The sequence below is a fragment of the Podarcis vaucheri genome (genome assembly GCF_965113315.1).
Source record: "Podarcis vaucheri genome assembly, chromosome: 1".
In the NCBI taxonomy this organism is placed as follows: domain Eukaryota; kingdom Metazoa; phylum Chordata; class Lepidosauria; order Squamata; family Lacertidae; genus Podarcis; species Podarcis vaucheri.
In genome coordinates this window covers 108,834,089-108,857,159 of record NC_138759.1, presented here as the reverse complement: position 1 = coordinate 108,857,159, position 23,071 = coordinate 108,834,089, and the positions used below count along the sequence as shown (strand labels likewise).

Below are 23,071 nucleotides of genomic sequence, written 5' to 3'. Positions count from 1 at the left end.
TGGCTGCTAAGCTTACTCTGGAGTTTTTGGTGAGGGGCTTTATCAAAAGCTTTTTGAAATAAGTAAACAAACACATGGTGTCTCTCTCAAAATGTCTCTGGCACATCATGGGAAACCGTGCTTCATGGCGCTGACCCCATCAGTGCTGTTCGTTTTTTTGTAAGTGTACTAAAGCCATTATTCCTGGAAACTTTAATTTGCTGGTTCTGTTGGTTTTGTGCTTGTAGGGGCAAAGTACATATTATTTTTGATTTATACAAGCAAGAAAAGAGAAGGAGCTGGAAGCAACATTTGTGTCCAGACATATGGTTCTTTAGGAAGGCTTTTTAGGAATATCCCCATATTTCTAGGCTTTTCCGTTTTTATTCTGCATTAGCCAAGGGGCTGAGAGAATGAGCTATGGTAAGGGACACACTTCAAATTAGACAGTATTTTCCTGTTTCCATTCATAGTTCTTGGCATTTGCCAGTCATGTGACTGTGTCCCAAGATTGTATACCTCTGAGTACGAGTTGCCGTGAATCACGAGTGGGAGAGAACTATTGTGCTCAAATCCTTCTTGTGGATTTCCCATAGGCATCTAGTCAGCCAGTGTGAGGACAGAAAGCTAGTCCTAGGATCATGTGCTGTAGAAAAAGAATATGCCTGGTTGTTTTTTAAGGAGTGTGTCATTTTTAAAGCAACACTGGAAGTATAGAAAGGAGAGAGTGTGCACAATAGAAAAGAGAGAGAGAGAGAGAGCAGTAGTCAAGTCACAGTGATAATGGAGAGCGCTAAGCATTTCCCCCCATGGGGAAAATAATGACATCACACTGTACTTTTGTTGGAACTGGAATGTGTCATTTCTGCAGATGCTCTGTTTGTTGCTTAAGCTGTAGAGTGCATACCGTATATCCTGCCAGGATTGGATGTGTTTTCACTGTCCCCATAAGCATCTCCCAATGGCTGCTGCAATTAGCTCTAGTACTCATGCCAGTTCACGCTGTTTCCCTTGCAAGTTGTCACTGATCCCCTCCCTGCCGGCTCTACAGACAGAGACATTACAGTCTGCATGAAAGATCAGCAGCGTCAGCACACTGAGAATCCTTGTGCCAAAGCAGAGCGTACTTTTAAGCATGGACACAAAGATCCCAGCAGAAGAGTTGTGTTTCTGCTTTACAGCTGAATTGCCAAATCAGCACTGCAGGAAGTTCCTGGGTAGAAGGCAATGGTTTGGGGAGCTTTGCACAATCTCTACATGGTGCTTCCCACCCCATAGACAGGTCTGAATGCCAAATGCATTACCACATCTTTCCCGAGTAACACACTTCCACATGATGTTTCCAAGTGGGAAGCTGCTGTCATAATATGTTCAAGTGTGTGTGCACTTAATGTTTTGGATAATGTTTTGCTTTCTCTCATTCTAAAGAGCTGGTGTCACTAAGGTTACTTCTTACAGTCGACTTCTTCTGGAATGGATGTGGTAATGATAGTAATTACATCAGTATGCGATAAAAGGAGTGCAAAAAACCTATAGACTTGGCTTTGCCTATGATTCCAGATCCTGCAGGTCAGCGGTTCGAATCCCCGTGCCGGAGTGAGCTCCTGGTGCTTGGTCCCTGCTCCTGCCAACCTAGCAGTTCAAAAGCACATCAAAGTGCAAGTAGATAAATAGGTGCCGCTCCGGCGGGAAGGTAAACAGCATTTCCGTGCACTGCTCTGGTTCACCAGAAGCGGCTTAGTCATGCTGGCCACATGACCCGGAAGCTGTACGCCGGCTCCCTCGGCCAGTAAAGCAAGATGAGCACCGCAACCCCAGAGTCATCCGCGACTGGACCTAATGGTCAGGGTTCCCTTTACCTTTGCCTTTACATATTGCTATTTCCACACGGAAACCCTTTCATATATTTTATTCTTAACTTTATACAATTCCACCCAATATCATCGTTCTCTGTGCACTCGATAAAACTTTGAACAATGAAATACTATGGTAAGATCCAATATCGCACCACTGGATGTGACAGAATTCCCATTCTTCCTCTTGCCCCTCCATCCTAATTCATTCCAGAGGGCATCCCAACCCTTCTGATTTTGGAGGCATTCAGGGGAGGAAAGAGAAGTCCTGTTTCTGCAGAGTGTGGTACAGTGGTTAACGTGCTGAACTAGGACCTTGGAGACCAGGGTTCAAATCACCGCTCAGCCCTGAAGCCTGCTGGGTGATCTTGGACCCGGACTATCATTAAGAGAGGGAGAAGCATGTGTACCATCTTAAGCTCTTTGGAGGAAACGTGGGATATAACTGTAATTAACTGATTTAAAAATAAAATGTCATGAAATAAATTTCCAAGGAAGAGAGGAAAATAATAGGTAACTAAATCATAATAATTATAAGCAGTGGTTTTGGTTTGAACAGCAGAATCACACATACACCATTACCATGCAGTAAATGTCAAAGTGCACATTTATAGATGGGATCCTGATTTATAGTTTTGATTTGAGTCAAAAGAAAAGCTGGAAATATTTAAGCCAGCTTTCCCCAACCTGGTGCTCAAAGATGATGTTGGCCTTAAAACTCCCATCAGCCCCAGGCATCATGACCAATCGTCAGGGATGATGGGAGCTGTAGTCCAAAACCTTTGGAATGCACAAGGTTGGAGAAGGCTGGTATAACCAACAACCGCTTAGTTATTGGTTACTTGCTTTATATAGCGGGTTTTGTTTTGTTACACTGTTCTAAGTGTTTGGTTGGAAGACATATACCATGTTGGTATATTTATAGGCACGTTAAAAATAATATTTGGCTTTCTTTGAAATAGACATAAATTGGTTGTGAGTGAACAGGTAACTTATTATTACTTTCTTGGTTTCTACACATAAATAGTGGACTAGATTACTGACATTTGTGAGTTTTGTGTTACACTTGAATGGCAGCTGGTGGCTGGATGTGCAAAGCTGAGAGCAGCAGCTGGTACAGCATGAGGTAGATTGGGGCAGTGTATAAATGGCCTTTGTTTCTAGAACAAATTTCCTTTTACTTTAACTGTGGTTCTGATTATTCATGAGCCATTGACCTACAGGAGCAACCAGAGCCTTGTCTTTGAAGAAACAATTTTAGAGGCTCACAGAACTCATCTTATATTTATATAAAATTATAAATTTATTATACTTACTTTTTAAAAAAATAATCTTCTACCTAGATTAAAAAGACTGAACACGCTTCAAAAATCAACAAAGAACAAATGCTGCAGAAGCGGCATAATCAAGTGTGGTGGTCAGAGCACAAAAGACTGCATAGAAGCCGGTAAGAAGTGGGAAAGTTTGATCAAGCAATTCAGAAATTGATAGTACAAGGGTAAGGTGCAGCAGGCATAGCTTAACAGATATCTGTTAAAAGATAATTGAGCATATAATGGTTGGTGAATTTTAGCCTTCTGAAAACATACCAAATGGAAATATCTGTGTCATGTCAGAATTAGTTGGGGAGGGGAGATGGAAGATCTGATTTGCATACCACTTCTGGACAGTGAATGGATTGACACTACAGTGGTACCCCGGGTTATATACGCTTCAGGTTACAGACTCCACTGACCCAGAAATAGTACCTCAGGTTAAGAACTTTGCTTCAGGACGAGAACAGAAATTGTGCTCCCATGGCGTGGCGGCAGCGGGAGACCCCATTAGCTAAAGTGGTGCTTCAGGTTAAGAAGAGTTTCAGGTTAAGAACGGACCTCCAGAACAAATTAAGTACTTAACCCGAGGTACCACTGTACTTACTGGGGTACGGAGACAGGATGGCTGCTGTAGCAAATAGTCTACCACAGTTGAGAGCAATAGAGTGCTGCAACCACAGGGATGTGAGGAGCCAGAAAAGTGGAAATGACTTTTGGAGGAGGGACCTGGGTAGCAGGTTATGCTTCTGAAGGACAGGGCCACCAGTATATGAGAATGGACTTGAGCACAGGTTGGTACTGGTAATTGTAGCAGCAGATTGGGCTGGCCGAGGTAATTCTGAGAACTAGGAAGTGAGACTTCTTGCAGTTCACAGTAGTAGGCTATAGATAGATTTCCCACCCGAAGAGACTTCTAGAGAACAAAACTGATTTATGATGGCTTCCATGGTGGGAAGGGGAGCAGAAAAGGCTAGAAAGTGATCATAAGCCAGAAGTTTGTATTCCTCCCAAAACATATTGTTCAGGAGAGAGTGAGGATCCTTGACATTGCAGCCCTATAACTGCTCCTACACATCTTTTGAGAAGTCATGTACAGGAACTTGAGCACAGACAAGGCTTTTCACAACCTAGATTGAATCTGTGGATGGCCTAATGCAGTACCGAGGCAAGAAAGGAGGTGCTAGAGGATGCAGAGAAGGTGGTAATGCTCTTATATTTCAGCCAGGAGGTTGAAGCTGGGTAGCTGAAAGTGAAGATACTAGATGTGAGAAGTTAGGAGTGATATACTAGGATAGAATATAGATGTGCACCTGGCAATAGCGGACCAGATTGAGTCAAATATGGGTTTGTTGCATTTTGTACCAGGATTCTGGTGTAGGAAAGGCATAGCAAAATGGGGAGTGAATACAGAAGAAGCATAATCATTATGGGCAGTCAGGCCAAGGCATAAAGCCTAGGAATAAATCAGCCCCCACCCCAAAGCAATTCGAAGAATAAGGGAGAAAGAGAACGTTGTGAGTGGATACAGTGTACAAAAAGTGGTATCGGCACTGGAAATACTGAAAAAATGTTAGGTGGACTAAATGAACTGTTTCACTTGAGAAATACTATTCTAGTTTCTGGGAATCCATTGGTGAAGATTTCAGTTCACTTTGTTGCCGCAAGAAAAGGATGTTAAGAAAGACATACAATATTCCATGGATCATGAAATGAAGTTGCATTTAAGTGAATGACTAGCCTTGGCTTTTTTTTCTTCTGTTTGGTCTGTGGATATGAAAGAAATGAGTATGTCTGAACCAAAATTCTTCATTTTAGGAAAAAACTAGAATCTGAACTACAAAACTTCTTTGATGAAGGAAGTGAATGGCTTTTGGACTTGTGGGGCTTCAGTAAGTACTTTCTCATATTATTTCTTGATTAAACCAGGTCTTTATAAATATTTATATGCTGATGGATTCAAAGTAAAATTGCACATGAATAATGTAACTTAATATTATGAGATGGAAGGTTTTGTCACCTCCAAACCCATTCAATTTGTCACCCTGGGTGCTTTTGCTTGGACAGAAGAAAACAAACCCTGGCTGTGATGAGGTCTCTTTCAATAATAATAATAATAATAATAATAATAATAATAATAATTCATACCCCGCCCTTCTGGCTGGGTTACTCATAAGTGTGGAGTTGAGAGGGTGAGAAGGGAAATCCAGTGCTGTTTCTCATAGGCACAGAGGTAGGTAGAGGTAAAGTTGGAAGGGACCCTGAGGGTTATCTAGTCCAACCTCCTACAATCCAGAAATCTCACTAAAGCATCCATGACAGGGGGCCATCCAATCTCTGCTTAAAAACCTCCAGTGACGGAGAGTCCACCACTTTCCAAGGAAATCTGTTCCTCTGTCAAAGGTCTTCCTGATGTATAGTCAAGAATCTCCTTTCTTGTAACTTGAAGCCATTGGTTCGGGCCCATAAGCAAGTCTTTGGAACATCTCGAAAGAATGAACTGAGGGCTTGTCCACGCTTCTACTTATCCCATGCCTAGAAAGCACGGGTCCAAGTGGTTTTGTGTTTGCCCCACAGCATGCCCCTAGAAAAAACTCCCTTTACTGCTGAAGCAGAACAAACAGCAATCTGCGAAAAACCCAGTTGCCATTTGGTTCAATTCATCAGTCAACCATGGGTTTTCCTGGGGAAAAGCAGTGTGGCAAACAGAGACTTGGACAAGCCTTGAGTGATGGAGTCCTCCTCCAATGGTCATCCACAAGATTACCAAAAGGAGATGGATAGGCAGGAATACTGTGCTCACTCTGTTTTATTCTTTGACAAGCCTGTTGTTGTTGTTTAATTAAGAGAATTAATTTGCTGGAAAAGGCACACTAATAATTAATTGTCTTTTCTTAAACCCAAGCAACGATCCTAATTTGTATTTAATTTATTATAGAGTATCAGTTATCAAAGGAACTGGAAACATTCCAAGCAAACACAGTACAACCTATCTGGCAGCTTAGGGAAGATTTGAGGTACCGGCTATTGGAATGGCAGGCCAACTACCAATGCCCAGAATATCAATTTAACCCAGATGCAGTGTTGGAACAGGTTGGTTGGTTTGCTTGTGTCAGTCACCTGTACCCATATTTTCTTGTTCTGCAGATAGGAATGCAGAACCTGTTAAACAGAATTATGCCATTGGGGAGAGCCAGTCTGGATGGTGGCTAGAATGTTGGCCTAGGGCCTTGGGAGGGCCATCTTCAGATCCCCACGCTGCCAGAAAGCTCAGTGGTTGACCTTGGGCCAGTCACACACAGCCTGATCTGCATTGCGAGTGAGGCAGATCCGCAAGGTGAAGCTAAAGCTGGTGGGGAGAAGCTTCCTGAGCTTATTGAAGTGGGTTGGAGGGAGAATAAAAATGCAATGTATGAAGTAGTGAGAAATGCCAGCCACAGTGATGCTTTTATATCACAATATTTCACAAAATCAGGTTGCATTTGTGAAGGAACAACAGAAAGTAGTTTTGGAAAAACTTAATCAGGAGAAAGAAGCTTTGGAACGAGAACTTGAAGAGTGCACTAATGAAGTAAGAATATGAAGACATTAATTTGTTTGAATTTAATTGCATGAACAAGAACTCTACTGAATTTACAGGTTAACGACTTCTGATTTTTATTGTAGGCACTGGCATGTTCTTCAGGAGAGAGGCCTGCACTTTTTTGCGAGATTCCACCACAGTTATTGGCCTTGGAATGCCCATATCCTGATTTGAAGGCTTCAGTGTTGACAGAATTTCACAAACTGGCAGATGAATATTGGTTGAAGTTCCAAGAGATTGATCAAGACTTAAAAGTCATATCAAGGTAATAGAATCTGATGTCATGTTTCTTCAAGGGCTAGGCAAAACGTTTGGGTATTGAAGTCTTCTAATAGGGGGGTTGGATTTACATTACATCTCTTTTGTTCAACACAGTGGCATAGTTGACTTTCTGCCCAGCTCTAGGGGATTAAATAGTCAGTAACTGTTTGCACAGCTGAGAGAACGGGCTCTTTCTAAAGTGCCTTGTCTCAAACAATAAGCGAAATATTCAGGAGGGTTAAATCACCAGAAGTATGGTCTGTGATAAATGCCTTTGTGTTTGCTATGGATGCAGTCCTTTCATTCCACACCCCATTTTGTAATTATGCTAATTCATACTGAAATTATTATTTTTATTTTACTTGAAGAAATCTGGATCGCTTGCTCATACAACTATTAAATCTAACCTTTGCGCCATTTCACTAAGAAGTGCAGTCTTCTCAGTTTTTACAATCCTGTGTTTATATGCAGATAGGCAGGCATGATGGGAAAAGCCTAATCCAATGTGGTGTGACTTAGTTGCTGTCACAAATTCAGGGACTTGAACCATAATAGTTCAAAAGACTTTTTAATGTTAGGCAAGTTTGTCATTTCTACTACCCCAGCCTCCTATTTCTGGAATACAAATATGAACTGCTAGTACATTTTTATATTGATGTTGTACAAACAGGAGTACTTCTGTGGCCTTTTGAATGGTGGCATTTGCTAATCCCCAACATGAAGAATGAATTGAATAAACAGCTTGAAATCCCATTTTCTAATATGTTTATTTTCTTAGCCTACATGCATACCAGTTGACTGCTGGAACAATTAAAGCATGCTGGCTTGCACCTAAAAAGAGTCTTTAATACTATCTTAGGAGCATCACCAAAGCCTCTAGTCATGCAGCCCATGTGCCTTTTGTGTACTAAAGCATTTTATATCCACTTAGACAAGAGGGCAATTGTGACATTAACAATTTCTGCTTGGCTGTATCCATAAAAGGGTCCTAAGAAGAACACTTAGTCTTCAAGGAAGTGCCTAGAATATTCCAATGTTTCTTCATGATATGGCAGTAAATGTCCAAGCCCTTTCAGTTTACTATCTAAATATTTGGTGTGTTCAATAATCAGTGTAATATGCTTGACATCTTTCACCACAGTCATAATGCTTGACCTCAAAGTCATATATATATATGGCCTCTGGTTTGTTCTTTTATGTAATCATAGACCTTTGGAATCAACTAGACTTCTCCAACATGGGGCCCTCTAAATATTTTGGAGTACAGTTCCCATAATCCCTGACTGCTAGCCACATTGGCTGGGCTGATGTGAGTTGTAGGCCAGAAGCTCTGGAATGCATCAGACTGGGGAAGCCTGGTGAGCTAGTGGTCTGCCTGTATAAGACAGCTTCATGTTCTTACTCTCTTTGTATGCGTTCACACCCCTTCCTTAACCTCTCTTATTCCACTTTAAATTTCTTTCCTACAAATGACGCCTTGGCTGTATCACACACAAAACCGGGATATAAAAAACTGCATGTTTGTTACTGTCGCATCCCAGAAACGCAACAAGGGAAGGCATTGTCTCCTTTTGCAAGTGCTGGAACCATTATGTCACTTCATGTGCCGCTGTCACTGCACGGTGGAGCAGAGGACTGGGCTGTGAATGTCCCTGGTGTCGTGGAAGGCTTAGAGCAAGGGCAGGGAAAGCTTTCTTTTGCTAAGGGTCCCATTCCCTCCAGGACAATCTGCCAGGGGCTGTATGCTAGTGGTGGAGAGGATCAGAGCTAAACATTGGGAGAGTGCGCAGCATTGCAGAATTGCACAACACACACACACACTTCACTCCCATCTCTGTTTTGACTCCCTCCATCAGCACAGGTTAGATCTGATCACTTGTGGAGGCCTGTCCCTCTCTTTTCATTAAAAAAAAAAATCTTTCCCCTTTTCATAATTCTGTTCATTTTTGGTTCCATCCATTTCAGTTTCCTCCCCCTGCTGATGCCCCCATCCCTGGGTTTCTCCTTCTGAGCTTCACTGCTAGGTCCCCCAACCCCCGAGGCTCACTGTATTGCAGTCACATCACCCTCTGTTCCACCTCTACCTCTCTGTGACACACACACACACACACTGCATAAGAAGAAGCAGTTCTGGAGGCCTGGTGGGGAAGAGTAGGCCTGCAGCAACTGGAAGATCACAGATTTCCCACAGCTGCCTTAGAGGATGCACCAGTTAAGAAGCTCGACAAAACCAATATTGTCGCTCTCAAACAGGAACCAAAAGTGCACAGAAAACTCCTTGACTCCACTCAGATGCCATGAAGTCTAGTGCCATATAGCTACTAATGGCGCTATCCACACAATGGAAAAAACATCACTAAAGCTTTCATGTAGAAATTCCATTACTTCTGTCACTGTTGAAAGTTGCCAGAAGGAAAGCTGCCGCAAGAAAAAGAAATATATTTTGGGAATGGGGGAGAGCATTGCTTCACATGTTAGTGAACAGGAGCTGTGGAAAAAAGAAAAAGAAACACCAGACAGAGGGCAATGTTTGCTTAATGGGTTTTTAAAATACTCCTTATACCTATCATGTTAAACCTTTTCCTGAAAAAACTGTTTCATATCTGTTTTTTCTCCCAGCCATACATCTTGTAAAAGCCAGAGTAAACCTTAAAAAAAACTTAGAAGATTTTGAACAAGCATAGGAAGTTGTTAAGCGCCAAACAAAATTAAAACCGTATCTACAGTATCTGATTATGAAGACATCATAGATTACCTTAACTTGTAAAAGCAGCTCCTGATGATCTCCAGTCTGACTTGGGTTTTTTATATTCTAAGCTAAACTTTTAAACAACAACAACAACAATTTTATTATTTATACCCCGCCCATCTGGCTGGGTTTCCAGTAAATTCTGTACTTTTCTTCAGGAAAAAAAAAATACCAAATAGATGGATGGATTTTTGTGGGGTGTATTCAGCGCTTTAAAAAAAGAAAAATAGGTGCCGGTACTCACCATAAAGTTGTTAAAGCAAGTGCCACACTTTTTAACAACAAAAAAGAGGTGCCATACTGTGTACCATTGAGTACCCCCTGACGAAAGCACTGTGTGTACTCCTTTTTATAAGTACTGTAACAACAACAACAAAAGCACTGTTATGTATTGCATCACATAAAAAAGTGCAGTCCTGTACATTACTTGGAAATAAGTCTCACTTTGTATGAAGGGGCTTGCTCCATGGAAAGTATGTTTCGGATTACAGCCTTGCAGTTCAAACCTATACATGTCTATTCCAATGGAGCTTACCCCCCCAAGTAAGTGAGTATAGGATTGCTGCCTCAACTTAAATAGAGGAAGTTCAGTTGAAATTGACAGGATATATTTCAAAGTAAATAGGATGGCAATGTTGGTAGACATTTCGCATGGACATCAATGCAAAATAGTAATGATAATAACATTAAGACCAGCAGTATATAGTGCTAAGGAGTATGATATTCTACTTAGAGTAATTGATGCTGTTGCAATCAGAGAGAAGCTGTGTCAGACATAAAAAGCACCAAGTCTAATCTGGTGGAAAAGCCACTCAACTGTGATTTCATTAGTATTTTAAAAATATCCTAATGGAATAAAACTGTGTAGGAGACAGAGGTGCTTTACCCATTACAATAAGAGACAAAAAGTTGAAACTTCATCATGCACACACCCACACACCATTTTTGCTGCTTCTTATAATGTGCAACACAGTCCTCCCTGGATTAAGGGAGGGAGGGTAAGAGTGGGGGTTACTAGCTTTGCCCCCTGTCACTATCTTTGTTGCCTTCCATGAGATGGAGTGTGTCTGCAGAGGGAAACTTGCTGTCCCTGTGTAAGTTCCAGACATGATTTAGGAAACCAGGAATCTGCACCATGTTGGAAACCTACAAGACCAGAGCAAGCTGCTCACTGTAGGTAGTTGTCATCCCAACTCCAGTGAGTGATGATGGGGATGAAGTGGGTGGTGCTGTGGTCAAAACCACTGAGCCTCTTGGGCTTGCCAATCAGAAGGTTGGTGGTTCAAATCCATGCAACAGTGTTAGCTCTCGTTGCTGTGTCCCAACTCCTGCCAACCTAGTAGTTTGAAATCATACCAGTGCAAGTAGATAAATAGGTACCCCTGCAACAGGAAGGCAAACAGCATTTCCATGCTCTCTGGCTTCCGTCACAGTGTTCCGTTGTGCCAGAAGCGGTTTAGTCATGCTGGCCACACAACCTGGAAAGCTGTCTGTGGACAAACGCCAGCTCCCTCGACCTGAAAAGCGAGATGAGCACTGCACCCCAGACATCTTTGACTGGACTTAACCATCCAGGGGTCCTTTACTTTAATGTCAGGTTGCAGGGCAGGGTTCACATACTCATAATTTCTTTCCCCTCTAGCTTGATTATTTAACCCTGAGAACAAAAGCTTGAGTAGAACTAAATAGCACGTTAGACTTAAAAATCTAGGTCTTAGGATGGGTGACTACTTAGATTCTCCATTCTGTCCACAAGAGATGTCCTATGATTTTCAAAGTGGACTGTGTTGCTGATTACAAAAAGTAGCAAAAATGAAGGGCTCTTGTCATTTATACACTACAGTACAGAAGGCTGAAGACATTTTCATGCCTTGGAGGAGAAAACGCAACTGGTGTCCCCATGGTAGTAAAAATATAATAAAACCTTTTGGGTGATCAAAACCTTTTGCCTAAGGTGTTCTGTCTTCTGGTACCTCTAGGCTTGCAATTTGATCAAACATCCTGCATTTACAGCCAAATGTAAGTAATAGACATAGTGCATCACCATTAAACCTTGCAGACAGAAAACATAACAGAAACAAATTCTCTTTTCTGGAGTGGGGAACATGCACACACACAAAAGAGTGCTGAGCATGTGGTTTTCGGGGCAGCAATTGACAGTTCTCTACAAAGTCCTTGCCCAGCCCTGCCTCCACTTCTCTCCATGAGTTTCCCAAATCATGTAAGTACCTTCTGCTAGGGCTTCTTCACAGCATTATTGCAATAGTGCTGCTGCAGCTACTCTTCCTCCAAAGCAGAGTGGGCCTAGATCATAATGCCAGTGCAAAACGATGAGATACAGCCGAGCATAGGATGAGACCAAAATTTTTGTAGTATGCTACTGACTACGCTCCTGGAGCCAAATTTTCGTTGGCAACTAACCTATGTCAACAGATGGCTGTGTTTGGATGATCATATCTTGGCTTAATATGCTGAGACAGGAATGAGCCTTTTGGCTGCACACACAGCCTCTTGTTCTTCTTTTGGTGTGAGCATGCAAACAAATAAGCCTAGAAGCCTGCCATTAACTATAGTGTCCCATTTGCCCAAACCAGGAAACTCTGGTTAGTGGTTTCCAAACAAACCAGAATATTAAGTCAACTTCAAACCATAGCTTAATATCCTGGCTGGTTCCAAAGCTGGTTCCAACGAAATGGGAAAGTATAGTTAATGAAAAAAATCCTGGTTTGTTTACTTCCACCACAAAAGGAGGAGCAAAGGGGCAACATGCCCCTCATTAGGCACATTCATATCAGTGCTTATTTAGCTGAGATACGATCATTTGAATCAGCCCACTGTTGACATCACTGTTCTGGAAAAAAATATATCATTGTAATAAGTGATGTCTCTGGTATCTAAACTGCTTCCAAGTTATTCATACCTCTTCTAAAGTACTTTGAACTCAGGGCTGTGTCAAGGAATTCTACTGTACCAGCTCAATAACTAGCTGTTTCTGGTACAGCAATCAACAATGACACGGTTGACATATGGGGAAGCTGACATCTCAGTTGGAGTTATTGTTGCAGTTTGTCTGGCTGCAAATTCATTGAAACGGTTCATCAAATTTACATTGTCCTACCTATTATAGAGGGTAGCAGGGGATTACAGTCTGGGGAGGGTCACTTCCCATAGGAGGTTTTTATGTTCTTTAGAGGGTGTAAAGCCAGGGATTAGCTTGGGGTAAATCTGATTCAGAGGAAATATAAAGCAGCTGCCTGCGGGTGTTTGTGTATAGGCGCACTGCCAAGCTTCAGTTCTGAAACCAAATAATGGTGGTAGATTATTTTTTTCCGTAATGGAAAAATGAGAGCTATGTTCTAAGTAAGTGCCAAGTTTCATATTTGAAACACATTTTTGGTGTGGTGGTGTTTTGGTTCACTCCTAATGTGTGTACATAGATCATGTTATTTAAGGCAGCACTTTCTCGTTTTGATTCTTAATGGGGATTAGCCTGATTCAGGACAGTTTGCAGTCAGCATATAGAAGATCAGCATTTATAAACAAGGCATAGATTCCCTAAAGATGGATGTGAAAAGAATGCCTTACTAACATCTCTATGATAGCTTTACACTACATTTCTTTCTTTTGGATCTTTCCCCTTAGCCAAGCAGCTCAGGGTAGTGACCGAGAGACAGTAAGTTGTGCAAGGCTACCAAATAAGCCGGGAGTGGAGAACTACCAGATATTGGTGAATGGTAACTCCCATAAGCCCCAGCAGGCATGCCCAATGACTGGGAATGATGTTGGTTGTAATTCAGCAAATGTGAGAAAATACCTACTTAAATGTGTGTTTTTAAGAGAGAGAGAAAAGAATTCAGATCAATATGAAAAGGGAAGAGATTGGGCTTGTGAATGGACACATGGGAAGCAACATGGACTGGACTTACCCATCTACTTATCCCTAGGCAGAACTGCTTGTTACGTGGCAAAACTGAGCTCCCAAACCTCTATTTGCCAAGATCAGGGGTCAGCAAACATTTTCAGCAGGGGGCCGGTCCACTGTCCCTCAGACCTTGTGGGGGGCCGGACTATATTTTGAAGAAAAAAATGAATGAATTCCTATGCCACACAGATAACCCAGAAATGCATTTTAAATAAAAGGGCACATTCTACTCATGTAAAAACACGCTGAAATTTATATTAATTCTCTATGTATGGCGTGACTGATGATATTTTCACTATGGTTATTTTGTCCTTTTTTGTTGTGTGTTGAGCAAATAAATAAATAAATAAATAAATTGCTGATTCCCGGACTGTCTGCAGACCGGATTTAGAATGTGATTGGGCCGCATCCGGCCTCTGGGCCTTAGTTTGCCTACCCGTGGCCAAGATAGTAAAGGATGAGGGGCGCTTGTAAGGAAAAATCAATGGGGGAGGAGTGTGTGCATGCGTGCATCCATGTACATATGTTTAAAGCAGCCTTGAAGGCCTTTGTAGAGGAGAATAGCAAGTCTTCCTTTAGCAAGTGTCTGGGAGAACTGTGTTTAGCTTTGTAATGTGATCTAGGTTGGATGTAGAGAACCTAGTTTCAGACTGAAGTGTTTCTCTACTTACCTCACTGTTGGGGCCTGTACCAGGTTTGAGGAAGCCCTGGTGAAAGTCGCTCTCACCACCAACCTTCACCCTGACATGTCCCCTCTCCAGCAAGGATGAGAAGCGGGTATTACACTTTTCTGAATTGTAATACTGAGCCTGTTCCAACACCATTAAGAGTAGACCTATGTTTTAGGCTAGATAAAAAATACTGAAAAAATGATTAACAATCTGCACCATTCAATGGCTAGGCAAATAACTCCTTGGAATAGAAAAGCTCTAAAACCAATGAGGACAACAAAGGGTTGGCAGTGGTTTGAGATGCATGCTTTTAAAAAAATTACATTGAGCTATAATTGTGTATGGATCCAAATTACATTTCAACGTTGACACTAAATCTGCTCCCAATTAATACTGCCACTTGATATATTAAAATGTAATTAAAGAAACTGCTATGATTCTCGATGCACTTTATGTCCAGGAAGATATATTGCTTTCTGGTATTATGATCTGAAAAGAAGCTCCTGTAAAGCCTCTCGCTTTAGAGAGCCATTAGGCCTGCCCTTTAGGTTGATACGTTCAGTTTTAAAGTGACAGTATGTGAAAACTGCCATAGCAGAATATTTTCCTATTCCTTTCAGCTACTCTTGAATGTGAGCTTTGATTTTTCAAGTATTTTAAAAAGCTGTGCACCTGACATTTGTATGTTTATTCTATTTTAAATATTTTTAGACTTTTTATTTAAAAATTAGACTTAGGGATGTCAAATATGTTCTGTCACCACTAGGTTTGGGCCAATATATCAATTTCAGTTTCTCTCATTTCCAATTTTAAGTTCATTCCTCCACCTTTCTGCATGTTAGCATTTTTTAAAGTTCTCATGAAAATTTCTCAGCATTTTAGGACAAATTTCTCTTAATATGCACATTTTGTATGTAATTTTGTATAATATGCACAAAGCATATTTCCCCATATATTTCTGTTTTCTCTGCGTAACACATTTTGTATGCATATCCACAGATAAATGCATTTCTATGCACACTTTAATATATACATTTTTCTGTACATTACTTGAGTGGAGCGCAAATTTTGAAGGTTGAAAACTGAAAACAAGCACTTGCATTTGGGACATCAATACTAGTGATTCCAGAGTTAGATGCATGTGGCTACTGCTAAAAATTGCAGCCCTGTGTTAAGTTCATGCCCCTCTCCCCATAAGGTTTAAACCTATGTCTCTTGACACTATGTTTTGCATTTCTCTATCCCTACTCTGCATCATTGGCTATCTCTGGCTGAAGTATGGAAATAGCAGAAGAATATGGGGAGAGGGATCTGATCCAGGGCTGCTGTTTTGACAGAAGATCCATGTCAAGTGTAACATGTAGTTCTCCCTGGGGAACTGGCCCAGGATAGTACAGTTCAGACTTGTTTCTTCATTTGCTGTGCACAAGTCATACTTGGTTACATCGTCTCAAGATGCCGCGCCTAGCCATGTTCTAGATAGATGTAATTATTTTGCTTGTGTTTTTTCCCTTGAATGAGAGAGTAAACATGTTGGCAGGTTAAGTTAGCCATTCCCACTATTAAAAGCCTTTGAGCAAAAACAGACAGATGGGAGTCCTAAATTGGGCTGGAGAACAGCAGAGCAAGGCCACTATTGCATCTGAAGCCTTACCACTCAGGCCAGCCAAGATGGAAGATGGCGCCCCCCCCCCTTTAAACAGGTTCAGCAAAGCGTCCCAGATCAAGCTTCTCACAAGCAGAATAGAGCAGCTTTGGATACAGCAGATCCATGGCTGGCTCTGCTCCACCCTCCTTCTGTAATGACCCATTTTGGGGTCCTGTGCAGACTGCAGCTGGTTGAAATCCTGGTGGTAGCTTCTCAACCATGTGTACTTTCAGTAGGCATAGCAGGGGCTTCTCAGAATGGAGCCCAGTGAAGTCCAATGGAGGGATACTCCTCTCACCTCCAGCAGCGCACTAATCAGGGGTTAGGATGGCATTGTCAGTCAGTTTTCATAGTAGATAAGTACTTTGCTTTCTCTTCCCTTTTGAGTGCCCTGCCTTTGTTGTGGTTCCTTGTATTCCTTCTGAATAAGTGTGCTCTGGTTAGTTCCTTGGCTAATGATACATTCTCTAAATGTTCTGTGCCCTCTATTATGTCAGTCTATTTAAGAAGCTGATTTAAACTGAGTCGGACCATTGATCCATCCAGTTCTTATCAATTACATTGCCTGGAAGAGCCTCTCAATACTTTCTGGCAGGTCTTTTCCAGCTCTATCTGGAGATTAAGCCAGGGTCCTCCTGCATGCAAGCAGGAGGTCTACCACTGTGCTCCATTTATGTACCCCTATCATATGTACCCCTCTTTCCTGCTGTTGAAGACAGGCCTTGTTGGGGGCATGGAACTGTGGTTCTAGTCATTAAAATGTCTTGAGTTCTGTAGGAACTGGTTTTAGCCTGTTTTTTGGATGGATTGTATTTTGTTGTCTTGAAGTTAGCCCTGGCTCATGGCCTGTTCCATTTGGTCTCTTTGTGTATTGAATACTTTGTGAAGAAAATGAATCTAGACTGAAGGGAGTTGAACTTAAGTGTATGTCTTTTGACGGCTCTCTGAACAGAAAACAGAAACTCTATTTTTATTCTTTAAGGGCTGCTCCGCTCCAATGGCGTCACCTTTGTGTTCTAATTGATTGACTCCTTTTGTGGCCTTCCCCCCCCCTTTCTCTGGTGTTTCATTTGATGGTAAAGAAAGAAAGAAAGAAAGAAAGAAAGAAAGAAAGAAAGAACTTCTTCGCCAACATGGCATTACTTTTGCAAAGCAGAAAACAAATAGGCCACCACTGGATTCTTACATTGCCCATTGGTAGCAAACACAGCAGACAACTGTGTAGACTGAGGGCCGAGGTGACAGCAGCAATGACTTGCCAAACCTTTACAAAGGAAAAGCTGTGCATCTTACCAACAATGATGCACTCATAAGGTCAGAGACAGAGAAGTGCTGTGCATGCTGGAAATGGAGGGAGGATCGCACATTTTCTCTTTAATGGAAACCTCTGGAGAAAAAATGGTTCTAATCAGAGCAGGCATTCTAGTCACTATAAACAAATTCTAAGACAATAGCCTATAAGGACATACAGTTTCTCAGTCATTGTACAGTCATTGTATGTGTTGTTGTCTTATGTCTGAGCACCATCTAATACTTAATATTTGGAAGATAATTTGTTATCAAATCCTTTTAGCTGGATCAGTAATGAAGAACAGCCGTTCCTTACTTTTTTTTCTTTTGTTTTGTTCCCTGACAAAATCCAGACATCAAATACCTAGCTTAAAATAAAAAAGGATTGTACCTTAGGATAGAAATGATTCTAGGGATAATTGATTTTCATTTATATTACATCATCCTCTCATGGTGTACTACAGTGCTATGGCTGTCTAGGCACTGGTGGCTGGGGACATGGGTGGCGCTGTGGTCTAAACCACTGAGCCTCTTCAGCTTGCCAATTGGAAGGTCAGCAGTTCGAATCCACATGACGGGGTGAGCTCTTGTTGCTTTGTCCCAGCTTCTGCCAACCTAACAGTTCAAAAGCAAGTAGATAAATAGGTAACGCTGCGGCAGGAAGGTAAACAGCGTTTCTGTGTGCTCTGGCATTTGTCACAGTCCTCCATTTACCAGAAGCAGTTTAGTCATGCTGGCCACATGATTTGGAAAGCTGTCTGTGGGCAAACGCTTGCTCCCTCGGGCTGAAAGCGTGATGAGCACTGCACCCCATAGTCACATTTGACTGGCTTTAGCCGTCCAGGGGTCCTTTACTTTTTACCTTATCTAGGCATTGGTGTACAGTGGTACCTCGAGTTAAGAACTTAATTCGTTCTGGAGGTCTGTTCTTAACCTGAAACTGTTCTTAACCTGAAGCACCACTTTAGCTAATGGGGCCTCCTGCTGCTGCCGCTGCACCGCCACAGCACGATTTCTGTTCTCATCCTGAAGCAAAGTTCTTAACCTGAGGTAATATTTTTGGGTCAGCGGAGTCTGTAACCTGAAGCATAACCTGAAGTGTCTGTATCCCGAGGTACCACTGTATGTTCTTTATAAAGTTACATTTGTAACTTCTCCAAACTCAATATCCAACAGATTAGAAATTCACATTATCCTAAAAGATTTTGGATAATTATCATTGCACATTGCAGAAATTAATCTGTGTTAGGTATTCTGCTATATGCTAGAAAGGTGACAAGGCTATTTTTGTGATTCAACTCTCAATAAGACTCTTTAGATGTTTGATGTTCTATTATGTATCTGGATGCTTCAGGCCAACAAAAAGAATACAGTTGGATCCAGAGATACACAATGTAAGGCCAGTTCAGACACTAACACATGGTTTAACACTGTATTCATAAACAAAATGAGCCTTGGGGTCATGTGCTCTCCCCGTCCCTGTGCAACTGTAAGGAAGAGATTGGAAGCTTTCACTTGTGCTTTTAAACAACCCTGGGGTTCCTGTTACATCTGAACTTTGAGAAACGCTGGTTAGTTCAAACTAGCCAGGATCAAGCTAGGAATTATGTTACTATCTTGTTCACAAACCAGACTTCATACTTTGTTTTTTACTAGAATCTTGAGATCCACCAGTCAGAACCGGGAACTAGAAAAGTGTGTGGTGTGTGTGTGTGTGTGTGTGTGTGTCTTCTGTACACTTAGAATCAAGTACCCAGGTGCTTCTGAGCAAAGAAATTTGTTTTCTACCAGTAGATCCCAATCTATCACCTCCCCACCTTCAGAGTTCCCTGAGCTTGTGCATACAGGTGCCTGGTTAGTTTCAAAGCAGAAGTGAAAAGTTCCAATCTCCCTTTGCAGCTGTATTAGAGGAGTGGGGAGCCTGCAAGCCCAAAGCTTGTTCATATAATGCTAAACAAGAGGTTAGCACAGTGCCTGAAAAAGCCCATAAAGTCCCTAATGTAGAGAACAATTAAAGGCAAGTGGAGGAAAGTTATCCATAACCCTTGGATATCTGTGACCCCATTAACCGCACAGTATCAGCATAATATGTGCCTGCTGCTGTTGCTTTAATTGAACATAGGTTGTCAGTCTACATAAGGACCTATATATTTTTAAGTGCTTCTTTCCTAGTATGAAACAAAGCTTAAGATTTTGTTCGGTTTTTGTTATATAAACTTATATATATAAGTTTTTGTTATATAAAGTGATTCATATAAACTGAACACTGTTCTGGCAACTTTCCTACCATCATAATTGCTTCCTTGTGTCATATTTGCTCCATTGTTTTACATTTAATCTGAATGCTGTCTTCGCATCTTTATGCTTCTGTGTTCTACCCCCTCAGGCTGCAGTCCTCTCTGTGCTTGCCTGAAAATAAGCCTCATTGAACACAGCTGGACTTCGTTTTGACCAATTGTGCATAGGATAAGGCTCTGCATAACTTGTGTGATGTGGCTGGATTTGAAGTCCTTCGTTTTGTGCCTACTTCAGCTTTCCAGCTCAAATTTTTTTTTCTTCCTTACTGAAAATCTTTTCACTTTCTGTAAATGATGGCTCCCACTATTATAAGGATTACTGATTTCCAGAAGTTGGAAATAAAAGAGGAAGTGGCTTTGGGGAGAGCAGTTTGGGCTGCCATCATTGTAAAATGGTCCACATCTAGATTTCTTCCAATGAGAAGTTAGAAGATATCACCAATAGATAGTATGCAAGCTAGAATTTTGTAGTCTCCAGTCACAAAAATAGGGTGGACTAAGATGAGACGCTGTGTGAAAACTGGGAGCTTAACTCACACCCTGATCTGAAATGGCTTTTAGTGGAAGTAAACCATTCATTCCATTGGTGTTTTCTTCCAGATTGAAGAATGGACTGTCATAGCAAGAGGTTCTGGGAAATTGCTTGGAATGTGCATTCATCTTCCATCAGCAGACTAGGAAGGTTCTAGTAAAACCTGATCACTTTAATCAAGCCTGCCTCAAATTGTGTGGAGGTTGTGCATGGTTTATGAGCAGGATTGTGCCCAGATAGCTCTGCCTCTGGGCTTTTCTTGAAATCACATGTTAAGTGGAAAATGCAAATAGGACTTACACATAGAGTTCAGTACTCAAAGGCCTGATCTTGTACATCCTTAGTTTTTATAATCGATTTAAAAACCATATGGATCAGGTCTACATTCTGTCTATAAGTTCCAGTCACCCCTAAGGGTATGGAATGATGGCAGAGGTGGGGCAGTTGCACTGGGTAATCAGCTTCAAAAATTAAAAGTTGATTTGGAAAAAAAAGCAACTGTCTCTAAAGCTTGGACAGGTTTAATAAAAATAAAGCCAATGTTCATCATGCTGTGCATTCCATTTTGTTTTGCTGTTCCTGCTTGCTTTTATGCAACAGACTTATTTGAAAATGTGACTCTTGCAAGGGGTGTAACTCTTGCAATAATTCCTGGAATGGCAGGGGAAAGCGGATGCTCTCTGTATCCAGAGGCCTTCCTAGATACAGCATTCTTTGTTTTGTTTGGCTGCAGGCTGTTTCCTTTGTTATATCAGTGCTTGTTTTCCTCTGAGCTAGTATGTGTTAGGGCAGTTTGGCCACGGAAGTTTGTTTTGTTGTTGAACTCTGCTTTTATGGTTGAATAGTAAGCACTGTTGAGAGCTTATGTTTCTGTGATCCTTAAAAAATAGGGAAGCCCAGACCACAGTGCTAAAAGGACCCCTCTTGTTTTGATGTTACTTAGCAGAGGCCATAGTGGGTCCATCTCCTGTGTGGGGTGAACTTTGTCATGCTGCCACAGCTTTAGGTCTTGTCCCTCCCCACATGCTTCAGGTGAGTTATTCATCATCTCCTTTAAAAATAAAGCTGCACAAGGGTTGGGGGAGGAAGAATGGGTGTTGGTGATAACAGAGGCACTAACCAATAGGCACTCTGCACACCTAGCTTTTCAAACCACCATATGAAATACTTGCAGAACTGTCCCCCCAGAGCTTGCCCCAGAACAGATAAAGCTGTGCGTGTATTGAGCGGAGTGGGACCTACTTTCAAATTTTCACCACTGCTCTTGAAATGTTAAGTACAGTGGTACCTCGCAAGACGAATGCCTTGCAAGACGAAAAACGCGCAAGATGAAAGAGTTTTCCGTTTTTTGAGTCGTTCCGCAAGACGAATTTCCCTATGGGCTTGCTTCGCAAGACGAAATGTCTTGCGAGTTTGTTTGCTTTTTCTTAAAGCCGCTAAGCCGTTAATAGCCGCTAAGCCACTAATAGCCGTGTTTCGCAAGACGAAAAAACCGCAAGACGAAGAGACTCTCGGAACGGATTAATTTCGTCTTGCGAGGCACCACTGTATGTTTCACTTACAAAGATCCATGTCCCAGTCCAGAATGTATTTGTACCAGTCACTTCACACTGAAGTGTACTAACATAATAGCATTCAGGTTCATGTTAGGATTAGGATCTTCATTGGGTATAAAAGAAGCATTGTTGTTTCAATGTTGACCTGTCTTTCAGCAGAAAGCTAAGATTGTGCTTGATTTTGTTCTCTTCTCATTCACAGCAATTTCCAGTGGAGTGAGGAAGATCTTTGGGTGTATCAGGTGATTATTAGTCAATACCCTAGTGACATGCAAGGCAGAAGAACTCTTTACTTGGATATGCTGCAGAAACATCTACCTCACAAATCTAGGCAAGATCTCGTAAGTGGTAGCATTGATTGTTTAGTTGTTGTTGTTGTTGTTGTTGTTGTTGTTGTTGTTGTTGTTGTTGTTAATTAAATGTGTTAGTAGCATAATCTTGCCCAGGGCAACCCATAGCAACTTGCAACCAACCAACCAACCAACCAACCAACCAACCAAACATACAATATACCCCACATAGATGCATTAAAACCAAAAGGAAAGAGAAGTGTGTGTGTGTATATATGTTTGTATGTATATATATGTGTGTGTATATATATGTGTGTGTTTAATATATATATATTTATTTAATTTGCATACCACCCTTTTGTTGTGATACTGTCAGGGAGACAAAGGCCATCATGCCTCCACGTCAATTCCGGACGATCCCTCGATCTCCCGTAGATACAGGATCAGTCAATTAGCGACACGAGCCTCAGAAATAGCTTGCCACATTCCAGGGCTCATGCACGCCCTTTCAGCAGAGTTCGCACAACGAAAGATGCACTCAGGAGAGCATTATTTACAACTTTATTCAGCGTGGTCAGAACAAAGAAAAACATGACTGCCTGCCTAGGCACAGAGAGAAAACAACAGCTATATACAAAAGAGAAACTTCCTGTGAACAGGAAATACGCAGGCTGTGACACAACAACCTGCTCCCTTTTTAAGGTGGAATGGAAATATCCTAACACCTTTATCCATAGGTCTCAGGGCAGTTCACAACATTAAAAACATCCCACTCACTTCTAAAAGACCACAGAGGGTTAAAGGCCAAAGACCTGCTTATAGAGGAAAGTTTTTGCCAGGCCCCTAAATATATGTAATGAAGGCACCAAGCGGGCCTCTCTGGGGAGAGCATTCCACAAGCAGGGGAGCCGCTGCAGAAAAGGCCCGTTCTTGTGTTGTTACCCTTCTGACATCTCGTAGAGAAGTTACACGAAGATGGGCCTCAGATGATAAATTCAGGGTCCGGGTTGGCTCATATGAGGAGAGGTGGTCCTTGAGTTATTGTGGTCCTGAACAATTTAAGGCTTTATAGGTCAAAACCAGCACTTTGAATAGGGCCCAGGAACCAATTTGGCAGCCAGCGCAGT

The 23,071-nt window shown here is 41.7% G+C and overlaps 1 protein-coding gene across 8 annotated transcripts in view; it reads left to right on the top strand.

Annotated features, from left to right (window-relative positions):
- CCDC148 (coiled-coil domain containing 148) overlaps nucleotides 1-23,071 on the top strand; it is a gene marked incomplete at its 5' end in the record, with an annotated part of 110,448 nt that overhangs the window by 45,024 nt on the left and 42,353 nt on the right. For all 8 annotated transcript variants that reach the window (XM_082198196.1, XM_082198191.1, XM_082198190.1 and 5 more), the window contains 6 exons: nucleotides 3,176-3,279; nucleotides 4,964-5,037; nucleotides 6,084-6,238; nucleotides 6,621-6,716; nucleotides 6,812-6,993; nucleotides 21,857-21,995. In XM_082198196.1, coding sequence (XP_082054322.1) covers nucleotides 3,176-3,279; nucleotides 4,964-5,037; nucleotides 6,084-6,238; nucleotides 6,621-6,716; nucleotides 6,812-6,993; nucleotides 21,857-21,995 — 750 coding nt within the window. The remainder of the gene's footprint in view (nucleotides 1-3,175; nucleotides 3,280-4,963; nucleotides 5,038-6,083; nucleotides 6,239-6,620; nucleotides 6,717-6,811; nucleotides 6,994-21,856; nucleotides 21,996-23,071) is intronic.